Genomic DNA, 24,051 nt, shown 5'->3' with positions numbered 1-24,051 from the left:
AATTACTCATAAGTTACGATAAAGATACAGGAAAAAAGTTGTACATCACTTCCTACGGATTTTGAGTTCGGCCAAAGAGCAGTGGCAGCGCATGGCGAACACTCTTACCTTTCTCATCACAAGACGAACTTGCGACAAATATGGTGCGCACAATCTGCAAAACCAAATGTGAAAACCACTGAATGCAATTGCCGCCTGCGCTGGACGGGGAATGGGCGGATCGCGGTGCTCGTGCTCTTGTGGTAGGCAGTCGCGTATGTGAGATCGGAGGGGGCGGGTGTGACCGGGATTTATTTACCCCAAATCGCCATCAGACTTTTCCCAATATCCCTGTCATCAGATGCGGTACTGGTGCTTACGAAAGGCGCTGGCGCGTGAGTCGGGACTGGATTGGATATCTACATTCCACTGGGGGAAGACTAAATCCAACGGAGGTGGGTGGTTACGATCCAGAATATATGAGTGAAATAGTTGCAATTGGTTTGTGATCATGAGAAGAATTCATGTGTTGTGTTTTGAGCCGTAATTTTGTTTGTATTGCTCATTAAGCCAATGAAGGTTGCCTGGTTGTCACAAGTTAACATGCTGTCATGCTCAAGTTTGGTATCATATGCCTTCAGTCACTGTGAAAGCCAAGTGTTATCTTTGTCAAGGTATAGAGGGCTGTGTATGAAACATGATTTCTATGTTTAGGAGCATCTGTGATTAACAATGATTCAATAACATATAATTCAGTAACCACCTCTGCTAAGACAATATGGGCTTGGTTAATCAAAGATAAATATGGCATATAATGTCAGCACATGCTTTTCCTTTACATAGGTATGTTCTCATGTTTATGAATATTATCCTCTTGTCAATCTTCCATGAAAATAACATGCTGTTCCTGCACATGAGTGTATCCCCATGTTTGCAATTTGTATGTTCTTGCCATCCTTCTATGGAATTTAGCCATTATAGGTGGGTAATTTCTGAACAAGCCATAGTTAAACTGGTTGTATAATTATGGGATAACCAATGGGCTTCAAAGTATCCCATGTGGGCTGAGTTGAAGCTTTGTGGTCCAGGGTTACAACATGCCAGGGAACTGTTCATCCAGATTTCTAGAGCCAAAGGACAGGCTGGTGTGGTTGTCTAATACCTATCCATAATACTAGAAGCTTTTGAAAAAAGAATGCTTTCATGAGTGAAACAGTTGTTGGCAATGGTGCATTGTTTACAGCTGCTTAATGCTAATGTAGAAGTATGAAGCACAGGATGGCTACATGGGCAGTCTGTGCACTTTATATTTGAGTGAATTATGTCTTGGCATATATTATAAAACAAATATTTTGTATAGTAATGCATGTAAACTACTTTGCAGTGTAGATTTAGACATATATTGATAATAAACCTGGCAGACCACAACAAAATATAGCAGAGGCTTGTCACATTCCAAATATCTGGAGTAACTTTGAAAATAAATATCATAGCAAACAGTCCTGGAAACTGATGTATATATGAAATATAAAGCTAGCACATTATAAAGTTAATTTATTTAGGCAGCATTGTGCATGAACTTATTTTGTTTGTTATGTTTCTTTCATACCATCAAAAATACCACCAACACTAAATCATGCCATTCCATCAACAACAACAGTATAATTCATACCATCATGGGGCAGATGGCAGCACATCCAGGTATATGTCACTTATCTAACCCATCCCCAGAACATGATTTATTATCAGAATAATTCAGAGCACTGATTTTGCTACCTTGTAGCCCGGGATAGCATAACATGACCCTCTTCATGAATTACTGGTGCTAGATCATAAAAGTAAGCCCAAATTTATTTTTTTGTATGAATTCATTAAAAGCAAAATATTTTGATATGTGTCAGGTGTTGCCAGCTGGTCAGTAGCATCACTGGGTGTGGCAGATGTGGGCCTGGACCTGGCCTTTTCATTTCTTTTTCTTTTTCATTGCTTAAACACCTTCATGTATGTCAAATCTCTTGTCATGTGCTATTTTTTGTGGTTGTTGTGACAACTTTGAGGCTTCATCACTTGCTTCAGTTGCAGCAGTCAACCTGATAAGCGATGTTGTAAAAAAAAAATGTCATGCAAGTTGACATCAAATGTTGATTTTTGCCACTGACTGCCACCTTGACTTTTAGCACATCTTGATGTGGACAGCTGATGGTGTTGCATCATCTGACATGGTAACACAGTTACACTGCTGGTGTAGCTGTGTTGTCATGCCAGCGGGGATGGCGACTAGCCCAGCTTAAGGCTGCCCTTCCGTCAGATGCGGCCAAAGGGTGGAGCATCTGCCCAGCCCAGCAGTGTGCCCAGACACCGGTCAAGCAGAAACCTTGCGCTGTGGCCAGTGGAGAAAACCTTTGTCTGCCATCCAATTTTGACTAGACTTTGTTCATGAAGGTTGCAGCAGGCCCTGCTATGGTTAAGTTCAATGGGAGCCAAAACTTCAAGGACACAGCTGCCCCTCCTCCAAAATGCATGGCAGAGGTGTTTTGGTGCTGACCACACATTCAGGAATGTTACCTGGCATGGTTTGGGAATGATTGAGTAATCATGTATAAGTTCAACCCTAATGAACATGATGCCTGAAAAATGGCCTTAGAACTGCTGTTAGAGGCCCAGAGATTCTTGAGGATTGTCACACCTGGTATGCTCAGTAGCCAGTTTCTCAAAGCAAAAATGCAATCTTATGCCAAGTATTAATGTATATTTTTGATTTAAAAAAACTACACACTAAGTCAGCCTCTCAAAGTCATAGCGTGGCCTTTGTCGTAGTTTGTACATTTGGCAGTGACAGATTTGCGCGCTCCGTTGCCATGCCGACGGTGGGGTTACAGCCTCGGTGCATTGTCAGACAGAACAAAATAACAGAGCAGAAGGCCGTCATAAACATGCGACATCAAAGGGATGCACTGCTGTTGTCCTTGCACAAGTTTTGGTCTATGCATTAGTAGGATAACAAGAGGTCAAACTAATATAAACCAGCCAAATTGGTCGTTAACTTGTTAAGCTACAGCGTGAGAAGTCGGACTTTTCGCTCGTGACATGGCTACCATATGTTGGGGGTACGCATTCGCAGAACACTGTCTTTTCCAATGCCAGGCTTACAAAATGGTATACCATTTACAGTTAGTTCAGCGTGGGACACCGCTACACCACGTAAACATCCATTCGCCGGAATTTCGCACAGCCATGCGTGTAGGAAAACTAGGGAACACAGCAAAAGAGGGGAGCTCCATACGTTTTTGACTTGAAGCCCATATGGGATCTGCAAAAACCTCACTCCTTATGATAATGAGGCATATAAAAATCAACAGCATTGATTTACTCAGTCCAGCTTGCTTTCATGCCATCTATTTTGTTATTTCATGCAGTGCTCCAGGTGCCATTTCACATTAATTAAGTTGATGGGGGTTAGAAAATGTTTTTGTGTCAATTGATCTGTTTTGGTTATTCTTAGAAAACAATGCAGAAAAGATTTGGTGGACCCAGTCCATTTTGTGTCATTGGCTATGTTCCATATAACATGATGCTTTTTGTTCTCAGGAGGTTTAGAATGACAGCATAGAATGAAAAGGCCCACTGCAAGATGAGTGATAAGAGCTCAAGAGAGGTATGTGCAGGAGTGGAGTTTTCTTTTTAGTGTTGGATTGCAGCCCCCCCTCTCACCACCTTGGCCTCCAGCCCCCCCCCCCCCCCCCTGTGCACACTAACTTGAATGAAGAGAAGAGAAGAGAATGTGTAAAATCCAGTGAGAAACCCATTGGTTCGCATGTTTTTGGGAAGGATGCACTATTTTTGACTGATCAGTTGATGGGCTTCGGGAGTGCGCTCTTAATCGTCTTTGATTCTTTGATGCCTAGGGTCGTGGAAAGATCATCATCAGTGGATCATCTTCAAAAGATGATCCTGATCAACCTTGCAGTTGTGAGCTGTTGATTTACCACATCTGTTTTGAGAGACAACAGCATTGACATACAATATCTGGTGTGTCCTGTCCAGCCTCATCCTGCCGCCGGCCAGCCCCTGGGCAGCCCGAGCAAACAAGACCATACACCCCAAGCATGATGTCATTCTTCCACGCTTGTGCAATCGTACCGCCAGATCCAGCGAGCGAATCAACTGTAACAGACGCGGGAGTACCGTGATGACATGGATGTCTAGCGTCGGTGACGCGGACGGACGGCTGGGCGAAGTTCTTTGAGCTTCCGCCTCGCTCCAAAACCTCAGGACCCACCCACTTTGGATGGCTGTGGCGTGGTGCACTAATGCTAAGAATGCGGAAAAACTGCTTTCGTGCTTTTATCCAGTTTGCTCAGTTTGGCATCAGTATTAGACCCTCTAAAGATACTGGCGTATGCATTCAGATCTATGATAAAAAGACTTGGCGTGTGTGTGCAGCCGTCGAACAAACCCCAGTGGAGCAAACGCGGTGCGGTACTGGCGTTATCACGGCGTGCCGCTGCGGTCGGCGCCAGTGGCGGCGTGGCCCGTCCTTGGTGGCTGCCCCGGCCTTGTGAGTCATGCTGCGATGGCTGCGGGCGCCGGACTGGGACCGGGCTGCGGTATGCATTTGTACATGGTCCGGGGCGGGGGTCACCTCCTCCGCCAGTCGGTTATCCCCCTCTTCCGTCATCGGCATCCAGTGGGGAAATCGCCCCAAATCACACTGGGCGGCGAGCACCTGGTTTGTGGCACTGTCGGCGGCTCGCCGGAGGCACTCCATTACCGCAGCCCCGCGAGCGCCGTGTGGCTCTTACGCTGGCGGCCCGACCAGTGTGTTACGCGTTCACCCATTGATTCATCGGCTCGCGCGTGCGGTCGGTGGCACACTGCCAGGTGAATCACTCGTGATGACGTCAGACGCGACGCGACGCGACGCGCGAGACGGGCCAGTGCGTTTGTCAGGAGCCGTGCGGACAGACCTAGTCGCGTGTCTGTGGCGTCTCTCCCGCCGCGCTACTTACGACAGCTACAGCACAGGTGACGCAGCACACGACACGCATCTCAGATCGTCTCTCCTCGGTCGCCAGATCGTCTCTCTTCGGTTGCCAGATCGTCTCTCCTCGGTCGCCAGATCGTCTCTGCGGTTGCCAGATCGTCTCTCCCTAGTCGCCGGATTGTCTGTTTTTGGTTGCTAGATTGTTAGCCATGGTAGCCAGATTGCCTGTCCCAAGTGGCCAGATCGTCTGCCCCCGGTGGCCAGAGCAGGAGCCCCCATATATGCCCCTCCAGGTGTGCGGACGAGCAGACGACCGGGCCTCCGCTGCCGCCCGGGCGTCCGGTGACGCGGCCGCCCTGTGTCGCCAGGTGTGGCAGGCCGGCCAGAAGGTGATCGCCCGCTACAGCTTCACGGGAAACTCGCCCGACGACCTGCCCTTCCAGAAATGGGACGCGCTCACCATCGTGACGCCGACGCGCGATCCCAACTGGTACAAGGCGCGGCGCGCCGACAACCGCGAGGGCCTCATCCCGGCCAACTATGTGACCAAGCGCACCGCTGTGAAGCTGAACGCCATGCCGTGAGTCAGAGCGGCGCCGGGCCGGACGGCCGGACTGAGTCAGGCGGCGGACGTCCGGTCCCGGGGGGCGACACCCCGGGCCGGCCGGCCGCGCTCCGCTGCCGCCGGCCGCACGGCGCGGCGGACTGACCCGTGCTCGGGGCGGGGACGCTGTGTCAGGGCGGAGACGCTGCGGATGTCATCACCGCCGGTGCGAAAGGAAGCAGGGCTGCGCTGCCGGGACTCTGCGGAGGCTCTCCGTCACCACCCCTGCAGGAGGTGGAGGAGAAGAGAGGGGGGGGGGGGGGAGAGGCTGCATCACCGCTACTTTGCTCAGGCTCTTCGTCACCCCCACTGCAGGGGAGGGGAGGGAAGGGGAGGGGCTTCGCCGCCGGCACTTTCCTGAGGCTCCCCATCGGCCACTCACGGCATGGAAGGTGGAGGAGGGGGAGGAGGGAGGGAGGGAGGGAGGGAGGGGAGGGAGGGAGGGAGGGAGGGAGGGATGGAGGGGAGGGGAGGAGTGAGTGAGGAGGGGAGGGAGGGAGGGGAGGGAGGGAGGGCAGGGAGTGATGGAGTGGGGGGGGGAGGGAGGGAGGATGGGGGGGGGGGAGGGGAGGGAGGGAGGGGAGCAGCTTTGCCACCGGCACTTCGCTAAAGCTCTCCGTCACCACCCCTGCGATAGAGGCGGTGCCTGCCTTTCCTGACCCACGGTTCTCCATGTGGGGGCCCTGCGGCACGGGACGGGTCGCCACTGCCGCTCGACTGACAGTTCCGTGCGGTTGTTCACAGCTGGTTTCATGGCAAAATATCGCGGGAGCAGGCGGAGGGGCTGTTGACGCCGCGCGAGGACGGCCTCTTCTTGGTGCGTGAGTCCACCAACTTCCTCGGCGACTACACCCTGTGTGTCTGCTACCAGGGCAAAGTGGAGCACTACCGCGTCATCTACAAGGACAACCAGCTCACCATCGACGAGGAGGTGTTCTTCGAGAATCTGACCAAGTTGGTGGAGGTGGGTCGCACCGGCTTGGGCTCAGGACGGGTCTGGGGACGTGGGGTGCGTAACTTTTGCTACTTCAAGGCCAGCCGACAAACCATATGTTAGGTGAGAGCCATGCAATCCACAGTGGAGTGATTGGGCGTAGTTTGGGCTGATGGAGCTTTGGCGTTTCTGCTTAACGTAACGCACACATCTGAAACTGGTAGTTTGCGATCAGCTTTATACATGCCAGGTATATTTGGTATCCAGATGTGTGTAGTTGTGGAGAAGTTCCTTGTTCGTTTTGCCAGAGCTTTAAGGAGGGACAGGAGATGGATAGGGGGAGGGCCGACCCCAAGGTCAAGCAGCACCATAGTCTTATTCCGTCTAGTGCTAGATTTACTTTAATGCTCCAGCGATAGGTCGCATGATGCGTCAGTTGCGCGCGACTGAGGAGTACCGCGACATTAGGCGAAACCATCAACACGATTTTTCAGCAGTGCACACTGAGTGGCTTCTAACCATCTTGCTCGCCGCTGCAGCACTACAATGAGGATGCCGACGGTCTCTGCACCCAACTTAAGAGAAGTGTGCCGAAACAGGGCAAACAGGACTTCTCCATCGACTCGAAGGCGTTCGAGGCGGCCGGCTGGGTCATCCAGAAGGAGGAGCTCAAGGTGAGCCAGTCCCCAGGTGGTCATGGTTTGGCCTTATTAGGATACCAGTCAAGCTGTGGTGCATATCATCCGTTCATTGTCGTAACTGTCATGCGATGCGGCATTGGATGACTTACTACAAGTTATCAAACTCCGAAAGAACATTCTTTCTGGGAAGTTGTAATACCCAAAGAGGCATTACACTTCTCATGGTCACAAAACTGGGACGAGATTCATCAGCTTCTCGACAGCATGCTGCTCAGCCTGCTGGACATAGTGGGCACTTTGGACTATGCTGTTATTTCCTGAGTGAGACGCTGCAGAACTCGTAGCGTTGCATGGCTCCGTCAATCCCTGTCGATCTGTTCTCGGCTCGGATAACCACGTTACAGTTTGGAGCTGCCATCGGGCCCTTACGCCCCCGTGTGTCTGTTCCCCGATGCGGTGGTGTGGTGATCCCCTACGCCCCCCGTGCGCCTGTTACCCGGAGCGGTGACCTCCCACGTCCCCGTGTGTCTGTTCCCCAGTGTGGTGGTGTGGTGACCCCTCACGCTTCCCATGTGTCTGTTCCCCGGAGCGGCGATCCCTCACGCTCTCGTGTGTCTGTTACCCGGTGTGGTGATCTCTTACGCCCTCGTGCGCCTGTTACCCGGTGTGGTGATCTCTTACGCCCTCGTGCGCCTGTTACCCGGTGTGGTGACCCCTCACACCCTCGTGTGTCTGTCTCCCGGTGTGGTGATCCCTCACGCCCACCCGTGCCTGTCCCCCGGTGTGGTGATCCCTCACGCCCACCCGTGTGTCTGTCCGTCGGTGGGTTGACCCCCTGCTCCCCCGTGTGCCTGTCCGTCGGTGGGTTGACCCCTTGCTCCCCCGTGTGCCTGTCCATCTGTGGGTTGACCCCTTGCTCCCCCGTGTGCCTGTCCATCTGTGGGTTGACCCTTCACACTTCCAACGCGGCCGCTCGGCAGCTGGGCGAGCCGATCGGCAAGGGCGAGTTCGGTGACGTCCGCCTGGCCATACTGCGCGACAAGGACAAGGTGGCCGTCAAGACGCTCAAGGACAGCAGCAAGGCCGTGCAGCAGTTCCTGGCCGAGGCGTCGGTCATGACTTCGCTGCGGCATCCGCACCTGGTCCTGCTTATCGGCGTCGTGTTCGACGGCAACGTCACGTACCAGGTGGGCGGCGGGCGCGGCTCGCTATGCGCGAGGCTCTGGGACCGGTGTGGCCCAGGGCGATGGAGGTGATGTGGTCCTCACTCGACCAAGTCCGGGCGTCGGGGCGGGTCTGCGATGTGGGAGGGGCGTCAATTTTGTTGGCCCGAGAAGCGTGCAGCTGTCGGCACTTCCGTGGCGTGAACGTTGGCTCGGGTCGAGCACAGGCGTCTGTTACTGGTCCGTGTTGCGGCGCGCGTGGGAGAGCCCTTACGCCGGTCTGTGCACCGCCGTCCGGGTGAGCCGTCCAGTGTCCGCGGGCCGGACAGAACAATGCTGGCGTGTACCTCTGCATTGCCCCCCCCCCCCCCCCCACCCGGCCCGGCTCTGACTGTGGCGGCCAACCTGGCGTGCGGTCGACACGCCCACAGGCCGCCGCGGCGACTGGACGGGCGGGCGTGCGAGCTGACGAGCCCGCCGCGCCAGCCCGACCTGTGTCCATCGTCGAGTCCCTAACGGTCGGGCGGCGCCCAGGCCGCAGCTGACGGGGCCGGCGAGCGTGGCGCCAGTGCGCACCTCACGTGTCTGACGTCCCCCGCGCCCGCCAGGTGATGGAGTACATGGCCAAGGGCAGCCTGGTGGACTACCTGCGATCCCGAGGGCGGCTGCACGTTTCCAAGCTGGACCAGATCAAGTTCGCGTGGTGAGCCGCCGACGCAGCCGCAGTCGCCGCCACCGACGGCTAGCGTGCTGACACCAGTGCTCGCGCGCCCGCTCAGGCGCCCCGCTCTGCCCCCCCTCTCTGCCCCCCCTCTCTGCCCCCCCCTCTCTCTGCCCCTCTTCTCTGCCCCCTCTCTGCCCCCTCCCTCTGCCCCCCTCTCTGCCCCCTCTCTGCCCCCTCTCTGCCCCCCTCTCTGCCCCCCTCTCTGCCCCCCCTCTCTGCCCCCTCTCTCCCCTCTCTCCCCCTCTCCCCTCTCCCCCTCTCTCTCTCTCTCGAAGGATGTCACGCGTTTACTCACCCGGTCGCCCCGCCATGCTGCTGAGGGAAGGGACTCGGGATCAGTTAGGCAGCCGACAGCTGGTGACTGACACACATGTCGCCTCTTACGATCAGGCTCGATGCTGTGCCGGGTAGTGAACTGTCCACGTGTCCACGTTCGCGACAGACCACGCGCATCCGCTACAGCCGTGACATCCCGCTGCAGCCGCTATCTCCCGCGCGTCCCGCAGCGCTGCCGCCTCATCCCTGGCCTCGCCGTCCTCATCCCTCACCTCGCCGTCCTCATCCCTCACCTCGCTGTCCCCATCTCTGGCCTCGCTGTCCCCACCTCTGGCCTCGCCATCCTCATCCCTCACCTCGCCGTCTCCATCTCTGGCCTCGCTGTCCCCATCCCTCACCTCGCCATCCTCACCCCTGGCCTCGTTGTCCCCATCTCTGGCTTTGATGTCCCCACCTCTGGCCTCGCCGTCTTCCTCCCTGGCCTCGCTGTCCCCACCTCTGGCCTCGCCATCCTCATCCCTCACCTCGCCGTCCCCATCTCTGGCCTCGCTGTCCCCATCCCTCACCTCGCCATCCTCATCCCTGGCCTCGTTGTCCCCATCTCTGGCTTTGATGTCCCCACCTCTGGCCTCGCCGTCCTCCTCCCTGGCCTCGCCGTCCCCACCTCTGGCCTCGCCATCCTCATCCCTCACCTCGCCGTCCCCATCTCTGGCCTCACTGTCCCCATCCCTCACCTCGCCATCCTCATCCCTGGCCTCGTTGTCCCCATCTCTGGGCTCGCCGTCCCCATCTCTGGCCTCGCCGTTCTGATCGCTGGCCGCCCGGGCCGCCGCTGCCTGACCGGGTCGACTCTGCCGCAGTGACACCTGCTCCGGGATGGCCTACCTGGAGTCGAAGCGGCTCGTGCACCGCGATCTGGCGGCGCGAAACGTGCTCATCTCGGAGGCGGACGACGCCAAGATCGCCGACTTCGGCCTGGCGCGCGAGGAGTGCTTCAACCAGGAGGGCGGCAAGTTCCCCATCAAGTGGACTGCGCCCGAGGCGCTGAAGGAGAGCGTGAGTGTCGGCGGTCCCCGCGGGGGGGGGGGGGGGTCCGGGAGTGGGGCGAGTTAAGTGGAGGGAGGCGGGGGGGGGGGGGGGGGCTCAGTGCGGAGGTGGAACAGCGGAGTAACAGTGTACTCACCCCGATGGCCTGCTGTGGAAAGCGTGACTTTTGTGTATTGCTTTCCATATGCGACTTTGAGCCAGTAGCGCAAAAAGGTGTATTCACGGATGTCCGACGGTCGACGAAACCTGAGAAAATATGCATATTGGTGCTACGCAGCCAATGAACATGTTAAACACATGATTTCCTTATACAATCATTAAGAATCGTAATGAAATGCATGCATCGTAATTCAGGATGATGCTTCTTCAGGTGGCATCCGTGGATGCGCGATGTTTACCACGTTCTGTCAACTTCCTTGGATATCTCAACCACCCAGCGACGTTAGAGACGAGCCATGACGCCATGGACAGGGGCTTTTCTGTGTGACAGTTACTGCGTTTGTGGGTGGTGCCATGAACGGTGCGTCCCGATAAAATTTGAGACAATTCCCCCTGCGATGCCACATGAGCTACTTCACCGTCATGTCTCATGTGAACATCAGAGGTGTGATTAATGCTTTTGTGTCGAGAGTTTTATGACCAAATGAGAGGTATGTGCAAATTCCCGCTTGCTGCAGAGCGGTAATGTTGATTCGAGATGGCGTGTGGCGATGAAACATGCCTTTTTAGCTAAGAACTTGTGGTACGACTCCTGGCTTAGCTGGCGTAAAACCCCCGGCTCACAGCTTATTTTGCACTGCTCGTTCAAGTCGGGTGAAGCCTTCGCAAAGCTCGCGTAACGTTTGTGTAGCGTGCGATTGATTGGCCATTGTATTATGCTCAAAACCCATCGACGAACGAAGTGGCAAGCGTATTTTCGCTGGCTATGCTGTCACCAGCGTAGATGGATGCGCGAAGAGCGTGCGGATTGCGAACCTTGATCCGTTATAGTTCGCATACACATGCGCTCCCCTGTACCAGATGACTGCAGCTCCGGAGAGAAGTCGTTATTGGATCATTTGGCAGGCGTCTACTTGGGCATACTTGACGACCCTGCGGTGATACAATGGCATGTCTGATTCCCATGCACACAGCGCTACGCTGGTTTGGATCTGGGAACAAAAACAACCCACATCTAGTTGACCTGGCACAACGAATCGCCTTTTACCTCTCTGGGTTCAAATGGTGTTACTGGACGTACCTAATTGAGCGTCTGCTGTGTCTGAATACCACATGACAGCGGTCAAAAATGAGCGTCTGGCCCTGGCGCAGGCGGTACCACGGCCGTGACCTGATCACGCCGCTGGACCGGGTGTAGATGTGATCTGACCCTGTCGCAGGCGGTACCACGGCCGTGACCCGATCACGCTGCTGGACCGGGCGTAGATGTGATTTGACCCTGTCGCAGGCGGTACCACGGCCGTGACCCGATCACGCTGCTGAACCGAGTGTAGGTGTCATCTGACCCTGGCGTAGCGGCGAGCGGCCGTGACCTGATCACGCCGCTGGACCGGGTGTAGGTGTCATCTGACCCTGGCGTAGCGGCGAGCGACCGTGGCGCCGCCGCCCTCTCACGTACCCCGCCCGGCTGCCGGCAGAAATTCTCCAACAAGTCTGACATGTGGAGTTTCGGCGTGCTGCTCTGGGAGATCTACTCGTTTGGACGCGTGCCGTACCCACGCATCCCCCTCTCGGACGTGGTGCGATACGTGGCCAGCGGCTACCGCATGGAGGCGCCCGAGTGGTGTCCGCCAGAGGTCTACCAGATCATGAAGGAGGTACGGAGCCCGGCCGCTGGCCAGAGCCTGGGGAGCGGCCACAGCGGGCTGAGCTGGCCGGAAGGCTCTCCGCCTAGGCTGATTCACGAAAAGCGGAAGTGTCGCTAGTTCACGTGGCCAGCTGTTACTCTTATGCTTCGCACGTATTGATTTTTCGATAAGTTTTGCTCGAGCTCGGGAATGCACTGCGTGCTCTGGCCGGACCAATGGCTCGGCGGTGGTGGCCGGCTCGTCGCGCGCATCTGAGCGGCTGCGCCCGGCGCGGCGCGCGGGACCGCTGATGACGCGGCGCGCCGCCGCCCACAGGCCTGGGGAGCCGACCCGGAGGCGCGGCCCACCTTCTACGAGGTGGAGCGGCGCCTGCAGGCCATCAAGGTGTCCATCAACAGCTGAGTGCCGCCGCCGCCGCCGCCTCCATACGTGCCGCCGTCCTGCCCCGCCCCCGTCTACGGCGGATCGGACCGGGCGACATGCCTGCCCCCGTCCCGCCGCCCCTCCTTCCCCGCCGCTGTCGGAGCTGTGCTGGTCACCGGGCGTTTTTTTATTACCATTTGGACAGGTTGTTAAGTAGGTACTTATACTTAGGGCTCCGCGTTGCGCCGCGCGGGGCGCGACTTCGATTGTGATTATGTGAGAAGAGCCTGCTACTGACCGTCGCTGCCCGCGCCGCCGTGTCTGTACATCCCATCTGCTTACGCTTCTGTCTGTCGGTGTCTAATTGCTCGGGTGCATGATGAGCAGCGGTTTTGTACTAGGCCAAAGAGCGGTGTCTGTTGTTTGGACTGAGCCGGCCGCGGCGGTCGGCGGCTGCCGGCGAGGTGGCGGTTCACTAAGCTCAAACGGTTATGTATTCCACCAGTGTTCTCGGACACTGCGGACGCTTTTATACACTCCGACTTGGCTTTGGCGCCGGTGAATGCCCAAGTCCGCGGTGAGATGAAATATAGCGGAATGCGAGAGACGGCTGATGTTTGTTGTGACGGGAGGCGTCTGCGTCGGGAGGCGGCGCTAGTGCCATCCGTCATAGATGCTGCGTCGGGAGGCGACGCTGGTGCCATCCGTCATAGATGCTGCGTCGGGAGGCGACGCTGGTGCCATCCGTCATAGTTGCTGCGTCGGGAGGCGACGCCGACGCCATCCGTCATAGATGCTGCGTCGGGAGGCGGCGCTGGTGCCATCCGTCATAGATGCTGCGTCGGGAGGCGGCGCTGGTGCCATCCGCCATAGATGTTGCGCACGCACGTGAAGTGGCGCGCTGATTCGTCTGGTTCATCTGGAGTTATTCATTAAACGACATGATGATTCGTCTGGTTCGTCTGCTGCTAGCCATGAGGTGGCGTGCTGGTTCATTGTATGATCAGTTTGACTGGGTGCCGGTGGCCACTTCACGCTCTGGATCAGTGGTTTCGCAAAAAGGTGTTGCTGCTGGGCGGGGCAAAGTAGGCACGCGGCTCACAATTTCGACGCGCAGCTCTTTGAGCGAACACGTTGGACGTTATGTGTGCTTGTAGAATATGGATCACACGAAACATCCCTATAGACACTAAGTGTTACACTTAACTTTTCTAGATTTTATATTTCTTGCTGTCGAAGACAGCAGTAGTTTGGGAAGTCAACGGCATCGATGCGATGAACTCCAAATACAGGCTTAAGACAGCTACACGCCCAAAGAGTACTGTTGCTTTTCCTCTGCGATGCACACAAGTCGTCCCTCGAATAGCGTCTGTTCGCTTCATTCGCTGCTTGGTCATTATTTCTAGCTGCCCGACGCGTCGTCCTTTGCGCGTGGTCCCATCGCTAGACCGTGTTCGCCTTGGCCTGTTAGCGCCGGCCTCGCCACGCTTCCCGCCACGCCTCGCCTGCCTGAGACGCCGCCCGCGCCGGCCAGTGACACGGCCCAGCAGCAGGGGCTTACATTATAGTCTTGCCATGCATTGGACTGCTGGAGGCTTAAGCAGAGTTCCCTTTGGACGTGACGTCATCTCGCGACATGCGTGTCAAGTTGGACTGCGGGAGGCTTAAGCGGAGTTCCTTTTGGACGTGACGTCATCTCGCGGTATGCCGGTCAAGTTGGACTGCGGGAGGCTTAAGCAGAGTTCCTTTTGGACGTGATGTCATCTCGCGGTATGCCGGTCAAGTTGGAATGCGGGACGGCCTTCTAGCACCACAGCAGTACTGCGGCAAAAACTACCGGCAGGAGTGCTGCGACATTAGATATACGCGGCGTTACTTCTACTGCAAGAGCTCATGCTGTCTTTCTTTACATTCGACATTAATTCTGCTGCAAAAACTTAGGCGTAACATGAGTGCTGCACGACAAAAGTTATGCTGCAAAAACTTTCTCTCGTCATCGCTATATCACACACACACACACACACACACACACACACACACACACACACACACACACACACACACACACACACACACACACACACACACACACACACACACACACACACACACACACACACACACACACACACACACACACACACACACACACACACCACACACACACACACACACACACACACACACACACACACACACACACACACACACACACACACACACACACACACACACACACACACACACACACACACACACACACACACACACACACACACACACACACACACACACACACACACACACACACACACACACACACACACACACACACACACACACACACACACACACACACACACACACACACACACACACACACACACACATATATATATATATATATATATATATATATATGTATATATATAATAATAATAATAATAAGCTCCGTCTATACGCGACATTACTTCTACGACAAAAACTCAAGTGCGCTCAAGTCTGCGTCAAGTGTCAGATACTTTTCATATTTGTACAAACTGACTGATGGTCTTCATACTAACCCCAATCGGTATTGGTCGCTTTTAGGTCGTCAACATCGCCATTTTTATGTAACCTTGATCGTACGCCTCTATCAGAAGATTAAGACCACTAACCTGCTTTAAACCACGCCCTCCACAAGAAATTCACCAACCCGACTGCAGCGAGTTATCCGAACACGCATGTATATTACTGTGACACACAGTCGGTGTCTTGTTTCCAAGGTCGCTGAGCGGGAGGTCTGGTATCGATCGGCCCAAACGAAGCCTGTGGGACTGACAGCGTCGGCATCCTGATCGTCATCGGATGTATGGACGAGCTGGGTGCACCACTCGCCAAGATTTGTCACGCCTCTTTGTCAGTGCCTTACCGACGCCGTGGAGAAAGCCGAGCGACCAGACGGCAACAAAAAATCGTCAGATTACAGATAGGCTTTTTTGCTTCCTCACTTTATCAAGGATCTGGAGCTCATCGTATATGATAAGCATGTTCGGCACACTTAATCTCGATGCCTGTGCGTTCTCAACCTATATGTTTACCTTCACTGGTCGCAGCAGGACCATCTGATGGGCATCAGGCTGTGTGTGCGGAGAATACATGAGCGCACTGATCGGCTGACTCTGAGTCGCGACAGGACCATCGGATGGGTACCAGGCTGTATGTACGGAGGTTATATGTGCGCACTTATCGGCTGACGCTGAGTCGCGACAGGACCATCGGATGGGCACCAGGCTGTATGTACGGAGGTTATATGTGCGCACTGATCGGCTGACGCTGAGTCGCGACAGGACCATCGGATGGGTACCAGGCTGTATGTACGGAGGTTATATGTGCGCACTGATCGGCTGACGCTGAGGACCATCGGATGGGCACCAGGCTGTATGTACGGAGGTTATATGTGCGCACTTATCGGCTGACGCTGAGTCGCGACAGGACCATCGGATGGGCACCAGGCTGTATGTACGGAGGTTATATGTGCGCACTGATCGGCTGACGCTGAGTCGCGATAGGACCATCGGATGGGCACCAGGCTGTATGTACGGAGGTTATATGTGCGCATTAATCGGCTGACGCTGAGGACCATCGGATGGGCACCAGGCTGTATGTACGGAGGTTATATGAGCGCACTAATCGGCTGACGCTGAGTCGCGGTAGGACCATCGGATGGGTACCAGGCTGTATGTACGGAGGTTATATGTGCGCACTGATCGGCTGACGCTGAGGACCATCGGATGGGTACCAGGCCGTATGTACGGAGGTTATATGTGCGCACTGATCGGCTGACGCTGAGGACCATCGGATGGGCACCAGGCTGTATGTACGGAGGTTATACGTGCGCACTGATCGGCTGACGCTGAGGACCACCGGATGGGTACCAGGCTGTATGTACGGAGGTTATATGTGCGCACTGATCGGCTGACGCTGAGTCGCGGCAGGACCATCGGAGGGTACCAGGCTGTATGTACGGAGGTTATATGTGCGCACTGATCGGCTGACGCTGAGGACCATCGGATGGGTACCAGGCCGTATGTACGGAGGTTACATGTGCGCACTGATCGGCAGACGCTGAGAGCCTCACTCACAATTCTACCTGCACATCACTCACATTGTCTACTGATGGCTTGAAGGGGGCTCACTGTTTGTCTTGAACGGCCCCTTTCGGCCTACTGAGGACTTGTTGGTCTTCAGGGGGACCTGCTTCCGACTTGTGGTGAGGTCTGGCTGTGATCAGCGTAGTCAGCAGCGTCCCATACCAGCATGCGATCCGTGTTCCGGTCCAGCATGCGATCCGTGATCAGCTTCTACGTCGTGTTAAAGTTCGTTCTTGGAGATCCCATAGACCACAGCGGGTATTGCACTGGTCAAAAATATATTTCGATGTGAATTAAAATATGAACTTCTTCTCCGTGGTCTCTTTACATGTACCGTCTCAACCAATGGGCGGCGCCCATCACCGGTTTGCCGCGCCGCGAGTGCGTGTATCCGCAGTGAAGGCCGGTCTTTATAGACTACCGACTGATTCGCGAGGTTTCGTTGCCATGCATCCTTTTTAATGATGGTTTTCAGCTATTTAGACCAATGATAATCGAGTGAACTCTGTCTTCGTAATGTGCTCCTTTACTCAGGTTTAATTAGAAAATTGCGTTCTAAGCAAGTGGTTGGACAGAGGCTTTGCGAGAGTGGGCACTACCGTTGGGTATTGGTCAACCAGAGAGTAACCGGTAGACGTGATTAGCCCAAACACGATCATTTACGATTGCCGACGGCGAATACAACGCATCGCGCGGTCGGGTGGATGGTGGTGCAAAGGGTAGTAAAGAGGACAATGGAAAAGAGGATGGAGAATATGAAGGATGGTGAACGTGACAATGATGATGACATATTTTAAGCAGCCTGATTTCTGTTCTTGATGAAGCAGCAAGGCTTTCGATTAACTTGTGGTTGCGAATTGCTAGCTTACACTTGCCTGAAATCTGCCCAAGTTAACATGAACTAAACAATTTCTCACAAGACAAATCCCTGAGGCGTTTCACCTCATCTTTGATCCGCCTCCTCAAGAAGATTGAGCTGGCCTGATGCCAGAAGTTGTTTAATCCACAGATGTAAACTCTCAGTTTCGAGCTCACAACGTGTCTCTCACAGTCCATGCGAAATTGTGATCAGCGAGTTTGAAGACGTTAATCCTGACATCTGTCTAACCTCTTTCACTAGAAAGGCTTAGGTGGACGTAAATCGTGCACAGTGTCCCAGCCCGAAAAAACGAGTCGAGAGCCCGTGCCCTCTAGCACTGTGGCGCGGACATCCACGCCGCTTCCATCGCAGATAATCCCGCTCATGAAGAGCCAACTAATGGAAGACATTGCACACGGGCTGCAGCTCTGACAGTCGTGGCCCATTCTCATTGCAGGCAGACTCCTTGAGCGGGTCAGCGTTGTTGGTGGCATCCAAGTGATTATTGTATTATCAAAACCGTGTCGAGTATTCTGGTGTTTCAGACGAACCCAGAGTGACACGAAAACAAAGGCTGCATATAATTTTGGGCATGAAAAACTAATTAGAATACCCCTGGGGTGATCTTCACTCAATGATAGTTCATTGGGTGAAGTCGACGGTCCAAGCGAAATGCATTTTTGAAAGCAAACAGACCGTTCTTAGCTTGTTTTAGAAATTGCGATACAAAGCTGGTCGTGCACGTCGCAAAATAACGCACATGCAACATAAATACAATCAAGGCCCAAATACTTCCTCGGGTTCCCATGCAGACGAGTCACAGGCTTATAACCGACCCATTTCCAATTTGGCCAGTATAGTTGACCAACTTCAAGTTGGTAACGCATCAAGGTTGCGTAAGTTAAGTGAAGGTCAGACAAACTGAAAGAGTCATGAATTTTGAACGCTCCGTAGTTTGCTCGTGTTAAGCCCAACCCCCCTCAAAATGTTTTCTTGGTAGATTCATTTACGTGGGACGTCTTAAATCATTTACTTCACTTTTTGACACCACTTACCACTAGTCTGGTAAGAAACGGAAAATTTAGCACAATTTGAGTGCTTCATTTAAACCTGCTGCAATGAAAACGTAACAGCATACATCATAAAAGACCTACCAACATTAATAGGCTAGCATATCATATGACAGAGTTGGCATAGAAAATACAGATAAGCCCTTTTCACGCAAACATTATTTTACCCCAAAACCGGGATAAACAGAATCGAAGCCATCGTCTGTGGGCAAGTCTATGAAAATAATCTATAAACGTTGCTACGGAAACGGTGCAAAAGCTGGGCTCGATGTTTCAACCAGCAAGCGTCTCCGTTGAAACGCTACATTGCTGAATGTTCACCCATAAGCGGTCTGTGGACCGGACCAGGTCATGTGCCACCCGTAACCCGGCCGGGGGTGTCCCTGGGGCGGCTGAGTTTTCTGGCCAGGCGCCGGTGACGTCATGTGTCGCCGGTCTGCTGCTGTCCCTGTGGCGATAGTGCGCCCGGCTGAGTTTTCTGATCAGGCACCGGTGAGGTCATGTGTCGCCGGTCTGCTGCTGTCCCTGTGGCGATGGTGCGCTCGGCTGAGTTTTCTGGCCAGGCGCCGGTGAGGTCATGTGTCGCCGGTCTGGGGCTGTCCCTGTGATGATGGTGCGCTCGGCTGAGTTTTCTGACCAGGCACCGGTGAGGTCATGTGTCGCCGGTCTGTCCCTGTGGCGATAGTGCGCTCGGCTGAGTTTTCTGGCCAGGCGCCGTCGAGGTGGCGATAGTGCGCTCGGCTGAGTTTTCTGGCCAGGCGCCGGCGAGGTCATGTGTCGCCGGTCTGTCCCTGTGGCGATGGTGCGCTCGGCTGAGTTTTCTGGCCAGGCGCCGGCGAGGTCATGTGTCGGCGGTCTGCTGCTGTCCCTGTGGCGATAGCGCGCTCGGCTGAGTTTTCTGGCCAGGCGCCGGTGAGGTCATGTGTCGCCGGTCTGGGGCTGTTCCTGTGGCGATAGTGCGCCCGGCTGAGTTTTCTGGCCAGGCACCGGTGAGGTCATGTGTCGCCGGTCATGTGTCGCCGGCATCGACGGGGATGGTCATGCATCGCACGGTATATTCCATGCACTTTGGCCTTTCGTTTCATTTTCGAGCATGCACTTTTTGGAGAATGCACAGTTTGCACTTACTTTCCGATGTTGCAATTGCTAGCCACATATAGCTAACTAGACGCTTGCCGGACTTAATAATCGGACACCTCCCAACTTACAAATGACATCTGCTCCAAACCACGCGCAGGAAAGCAAACTGTCCACCAAACGGCATTGTGCGGCATTGCTGCGACAACGAGCCATATCCGGTCAATGCATGGCCAATGCGGTGGCCAGGTCTAACTTCACAAAGATAGCGGCCAGGCTTGACTTACTTTTCTGGTGGAAAGGTAAGGACTTAAAACGTGGTCAGTGCTGCAAGAAAGCTTGCTTCGAGCCATACATGCTCATTCTATCAGTGGTGTCATACATTACCATTATTCGCTGTTTTTTCACCAGCACGTTTCTCTCTATGCCACAACTCAGCAAAGTTTGGCCTGAACCATGGCCAAGCGGTATGCATGTAGTGCCTGACAGTACTTGTTATTACGACAGCGTTTTAGGTAATGGTAGTCCGTCTCACGCTTGCGATATTGGACAGCTTAAGTGCCAAAAAGGATGTACATGGGAGCGAAGCCCGTGGAATGCTGCCGGGTCTCTCGCAATAGTTTGTTACATTTTACTCCGTGAGCGTTTTTGTTTATTCATCATGCTCTTATTTGCCATTTGCTGTCTCCAGTTTTCTGATCTTGTCCCATTGGACCAGATTCACAAACATGAAATGACAAACTGGTTCTAAACACGCGCTCGGGTGGGGGACGATTTGAACCCCGAGGGCTTTCCGAAAAAAATCCAAGCCAACGGTGTAGCCACGCCAAATTTTGCGCAGCTACAGCAAATTAAGGGGCCCACCGTTTGATATCAACAATTAAGATGCATCTTTCAAGGTCGCTGAACTATGACGGGTTAAAGTCAGGCCACGGATTCAGCGAAAAAGATTTGTAGGGAATCGATCAATCTGATGCAACAACGGAGTACTAGACGAAGCCTAGGATAATTTCTTAGGCAGCATAACAATTGAATTAGCGATTTTTCACCTAGGGGCAGGCATGACGGCCAGTCCAAAGTCAAAACCAACCTGTTTTTTTTATTCGAAAGCATGCTGCATGGGATAGTTCCTGCACCCACTTCGAATTTATTAATGTTGTATCGCACCATCATATTCTACGGACTTCTGAAAGCTCAGAACAAGCCACTGATATAAAATAACCCATGTCAACATTGTGGTTTTCGGACCACACGACCTAGCGTGATACTCGACACTTATTCAGCTACAACAATCAAAGCCGTCTTGTATGATTTTGGTCCCTATGACCTTTCAAGGAGCAAAGGAGGTCACTGAACTTAAATGAGAACCAGTGACCTGCTTTCTCAGAAAGGTAACTAGGTTCACGGCGGTTGCATGAGAGGATCTGGGACATTTTAGACACCAGTTTGAAGTTTGACCCTGTTGGACCTTATTTGACCAAGTAGTCATAGCCTAGGAGCCCGTAATTTTGACAGAAGTGACTTCACGTACAGGTCAATCCACCCTGTCAATTTGGTGTCTCTAAGTTTCTTGATTATTGAGATATCAGGGTCAGGGTCAAACTGACCCCTTACAGGAGCGAAGGGCATTCAACCAGCTACCCGGGCGCGTGTTAATGACCAAACAGGAACGCTTCCGTTGTGACACGTTGATAGCTGTATCGACAAACAATAGGACTCACTTTCATTTATCATCGTTTTCGTGCATTTCAGAATTGGTAAATGAGCGTAATTCTTTGTGATGTGTCTATCTGTGCCACATTAAGGATGCTGGTCGTTTACCGCCCGATCTATATTTATCCACATGCGTGGGGGGGGGTGGGGGGGGGTGTGGGGGTATCAGCAACAATATCAAGTGACGTTCGAGCCGCCGATTTTTGTGTGCAATCGTGTTCCACGATATATTAACTAATTGGGCAGGGCCTTCGACTGCGTGGTCATTTGCGTCTCATATCTTTTGCAACCTGGGACGGTTACAATGGCACATATGCCCAAATCGCTTTGAGCGAGAGCAGAAAGGTGCTACAAGTTTGCATATGCTTGAGTAAGAATTCGTCCTGGGGAGGGGGTGTTAACTGGCCAACATTTTCTCATTTCCTACCATCACATACTTATTGTGTAACTCGTAAATTATGTACACATGATAAGAGGTCCTAAAATCAGCTTCTTGCATCGACTTCACAAACTTTGTGAATCGACGCTAAACTCACATGAATGGACCCGCCTCTGTACTCCTTAAATTCTACATCTCAGCGAAGAATCACACAGTTTTAAGCATGTGACTAGAGCTCAGCATTTACTCCCTGTTTGCGGTTAATATGGAGAGGTCGTTTAATTTGCTGGAACATTTGAATCGTATTGTCCTTCTATTACCATGTTTTGGGCTGAAAAACACACGCTTGTTCCGTACTATCACAAGGCAAAGTTTGAATATCCTCTTATGTTACGATTCGGTTTGCTAAAACGTTAGATAATCAACCTCTTGTACATAATTTTAAGATAATTTCTCGGTCTCGACGCCACTTTATTTGCACGTTCTCATGTCACACGGCGTTTGCGCGAGTCACGATAGCACTAAGACGTTCCAGCAAACCAGTGATGCACCAGCACCCGCCGCATTGCGGTACAATGCAACCTCTCTGTGATCCGATACCAGGACCAGTGCCCTCGATTTTATCCCCTGCTAGCATATTGTTATGGCTTAGTTATCACCTGGTCAGGTCCAACATATTGACGCCGAGCGGTTTCTTATATATATATATATATATATATATATATATATATATATATAGAGTGCATCTGACATCTGGTACTTGGATCTACCCGCATGTTCTAATGGCATGTTCTGTACCGAGGTATTAAAGTATATAACTATTCAACGGGTCTGCACTTTTGGTCGAGTGTTCCAATATTCTAGCCCGAATGTTCAGCTGCAGAGCAATGCCGTGCTGCAGGCTGATCAAAGTCCCGAGGAGAGCAGCTTCAGCATCGCGGGCGTCAGTGGGACCTCAGACGCCCCACCCGCCACCCGGCCTGGATGGGCCCGCAATCGGCTGGCCGGTGCCTATGGAGCCTCAGGCGCCCCACCCGCCGCCCGGCCTGGATAGGCCCGGTGGCGGCTGGCCGGTGCCAATGGGACCTCAGACACCCCACCTGCCACGCGGCCTGGATGGGCCCGCAGTCGGCTGGCCGGTGCCTATGGAGCCTCAGACGCCCCACCCGCCACCCGGCCTGTAAAGGCCCGCAGTCGGCTGGCCGATGCCTGTGGAACCTCAGACGCCCCACCCGCCACCCGGCCTGTAGGGGCCTGCAGTCGGCTGGCCGATGCCTGTGGAACCTCAGACGCCCCACCCGCCACCCGGCCTGTAGGGGCCTGCAGTCGGCTGGCCGATGCCTGTGGAACCCCAGACGCACCACCCGCCACCCGGGCGGCATGGGCCGCAGTCGGCTGGCCGGTGCCAGTGGGACCTCAGATCCCCATGATGAATGTGAGCTGATACGTTCATAGTTCATGTGCATATAGACGAATACAGCCACGAGCTCTCCAAAACACGACCTTAAAATATCATAAAAATGACTTCCACCTGCCACCTTTACTACTTACCGCTTGCAATTAAATGGTTTATATCCGACGTTTCTTGCCAATGATAAATTTGCCATCGCATTTAGACATCCTCCGTTATAGTTCCGTACCCCTTCTTGTCCCACCCGCATGCCTAAGCGCGCCCCTGGTGGGCCACAACGCGAAGTGGCCTGAGTCTCTGCGCGCGCACCAGGCGTGCTCTGGGTCTAGGCGCGGCTAGATGGGCTCCCGGCAGCCGAGTGGGCTGAGCCTCTGCGTGGGCACCCGGCCTGTTCTGGGTCTGCGCACGGCTGGATGGGCTCCCGGCAGCCGAGGCCGTCGATGTGGGGCGTCGGCCTAATCCCACGCCGGCGATCGGAGCGGGCTTCATTAGTACAGCTGAACATTACGCTCAATATGTATATCTTGGCTCAAAGGTCAGTGGTTAGACAGTTCCCTCATAAGCAGTCCTTGGCTCACCGTCCTTCAGCTCTGTGATGCGTCAAGATAACATGTTTAGTCATTTTTGAGTGGGCGATGTAATCGTTTCCGTTCTTAGCGACTCAGCCGTATAAACCCCACGTCAGTTTTGCTGTCGCTGGCTTTAGTCACCGCTTCTTCAATTTTTGAAACGCTCACATGTCCGGCGGACCGCTGTTCACTGGGTGTACAACATAACACAATGGAGAAAAATTGCTCTCTCTATACTCTATGCCTGTACCCCCTCGCACTTTTAGAATGCAAATGTTTATCAAAGCTATATTGCTCCTGACAGATCAGTCGGAGGG

General features: G+C 53.7%; 1 protein-coding gene across 2 annotated transcripts; it reads left to right on the top strand.

Annotated features, from left to right (window-relative positions):
- Positions 1–183: 183 nt before the first annotated feature.
- LOC119101371 (tyrosine-protein kinase CSK) lies at positions 184–13,135 on the top strand. Of its 2 annotated transcripts, none has more exons than XM_037224701.1 (10): positions 184–434; positions 3,568–3,634; positions 5,332–5,543; positions 6,312–6,531; positions 7,041–7,175; positions 8,123–8,329; positions 8,914–9,008; positions 10,166–10,361; positions 11,990–12,169; positions 12,476–13,135. In XM_037224701.1, the coding sequence occupies exons 2-10, from the start codon at positions 3,611–3,613 to the stop codon at positions 12,560–12,562; spliced, it is 1,356 nt and encodes a 451-aa protein (XP_037080596.1). In that variant the 5' UTR covers positions 184–434; positions 3,568–3,610; the 3' UTR covers positions 12,563–13,135. The 2 variants fall into 2 exon arrangements, with proteins under 2 accessions (XP_037080596.1, XP_037080597.1); XM_037224702.1 differs by having other exon boundaries at positions 210–242.
- The last annotated feature ends 10,916 nt before the right edge of the window (positions 13,136–24,051 follow it).

The sequence above is a fragment of the Pollicipes pollicipes genome, unplaced genomic scaffold, assembly GCF_011947565.3.
Source record: "Pollicipes pollicipes isolate AB1234 unplaced genomic scaffold, Ppol_2.1 Scaffold_4881;HRSCAF=5763_pilon_pilon_pilon, whole genome shotgun sequence".
Lineage (NCBI taxonomy): Eukaryota > Metazoa > Arthropoda > Thecostraca > Pollicipedomorpha > Pollicipedidae > Pollicipes > Pollicipes pollicipes.
The sequence above is the reverse complement of the archived record's forward strand: the minus strand, read 5'-3'. Positions and strand labels throughout refer to the sequence as shown.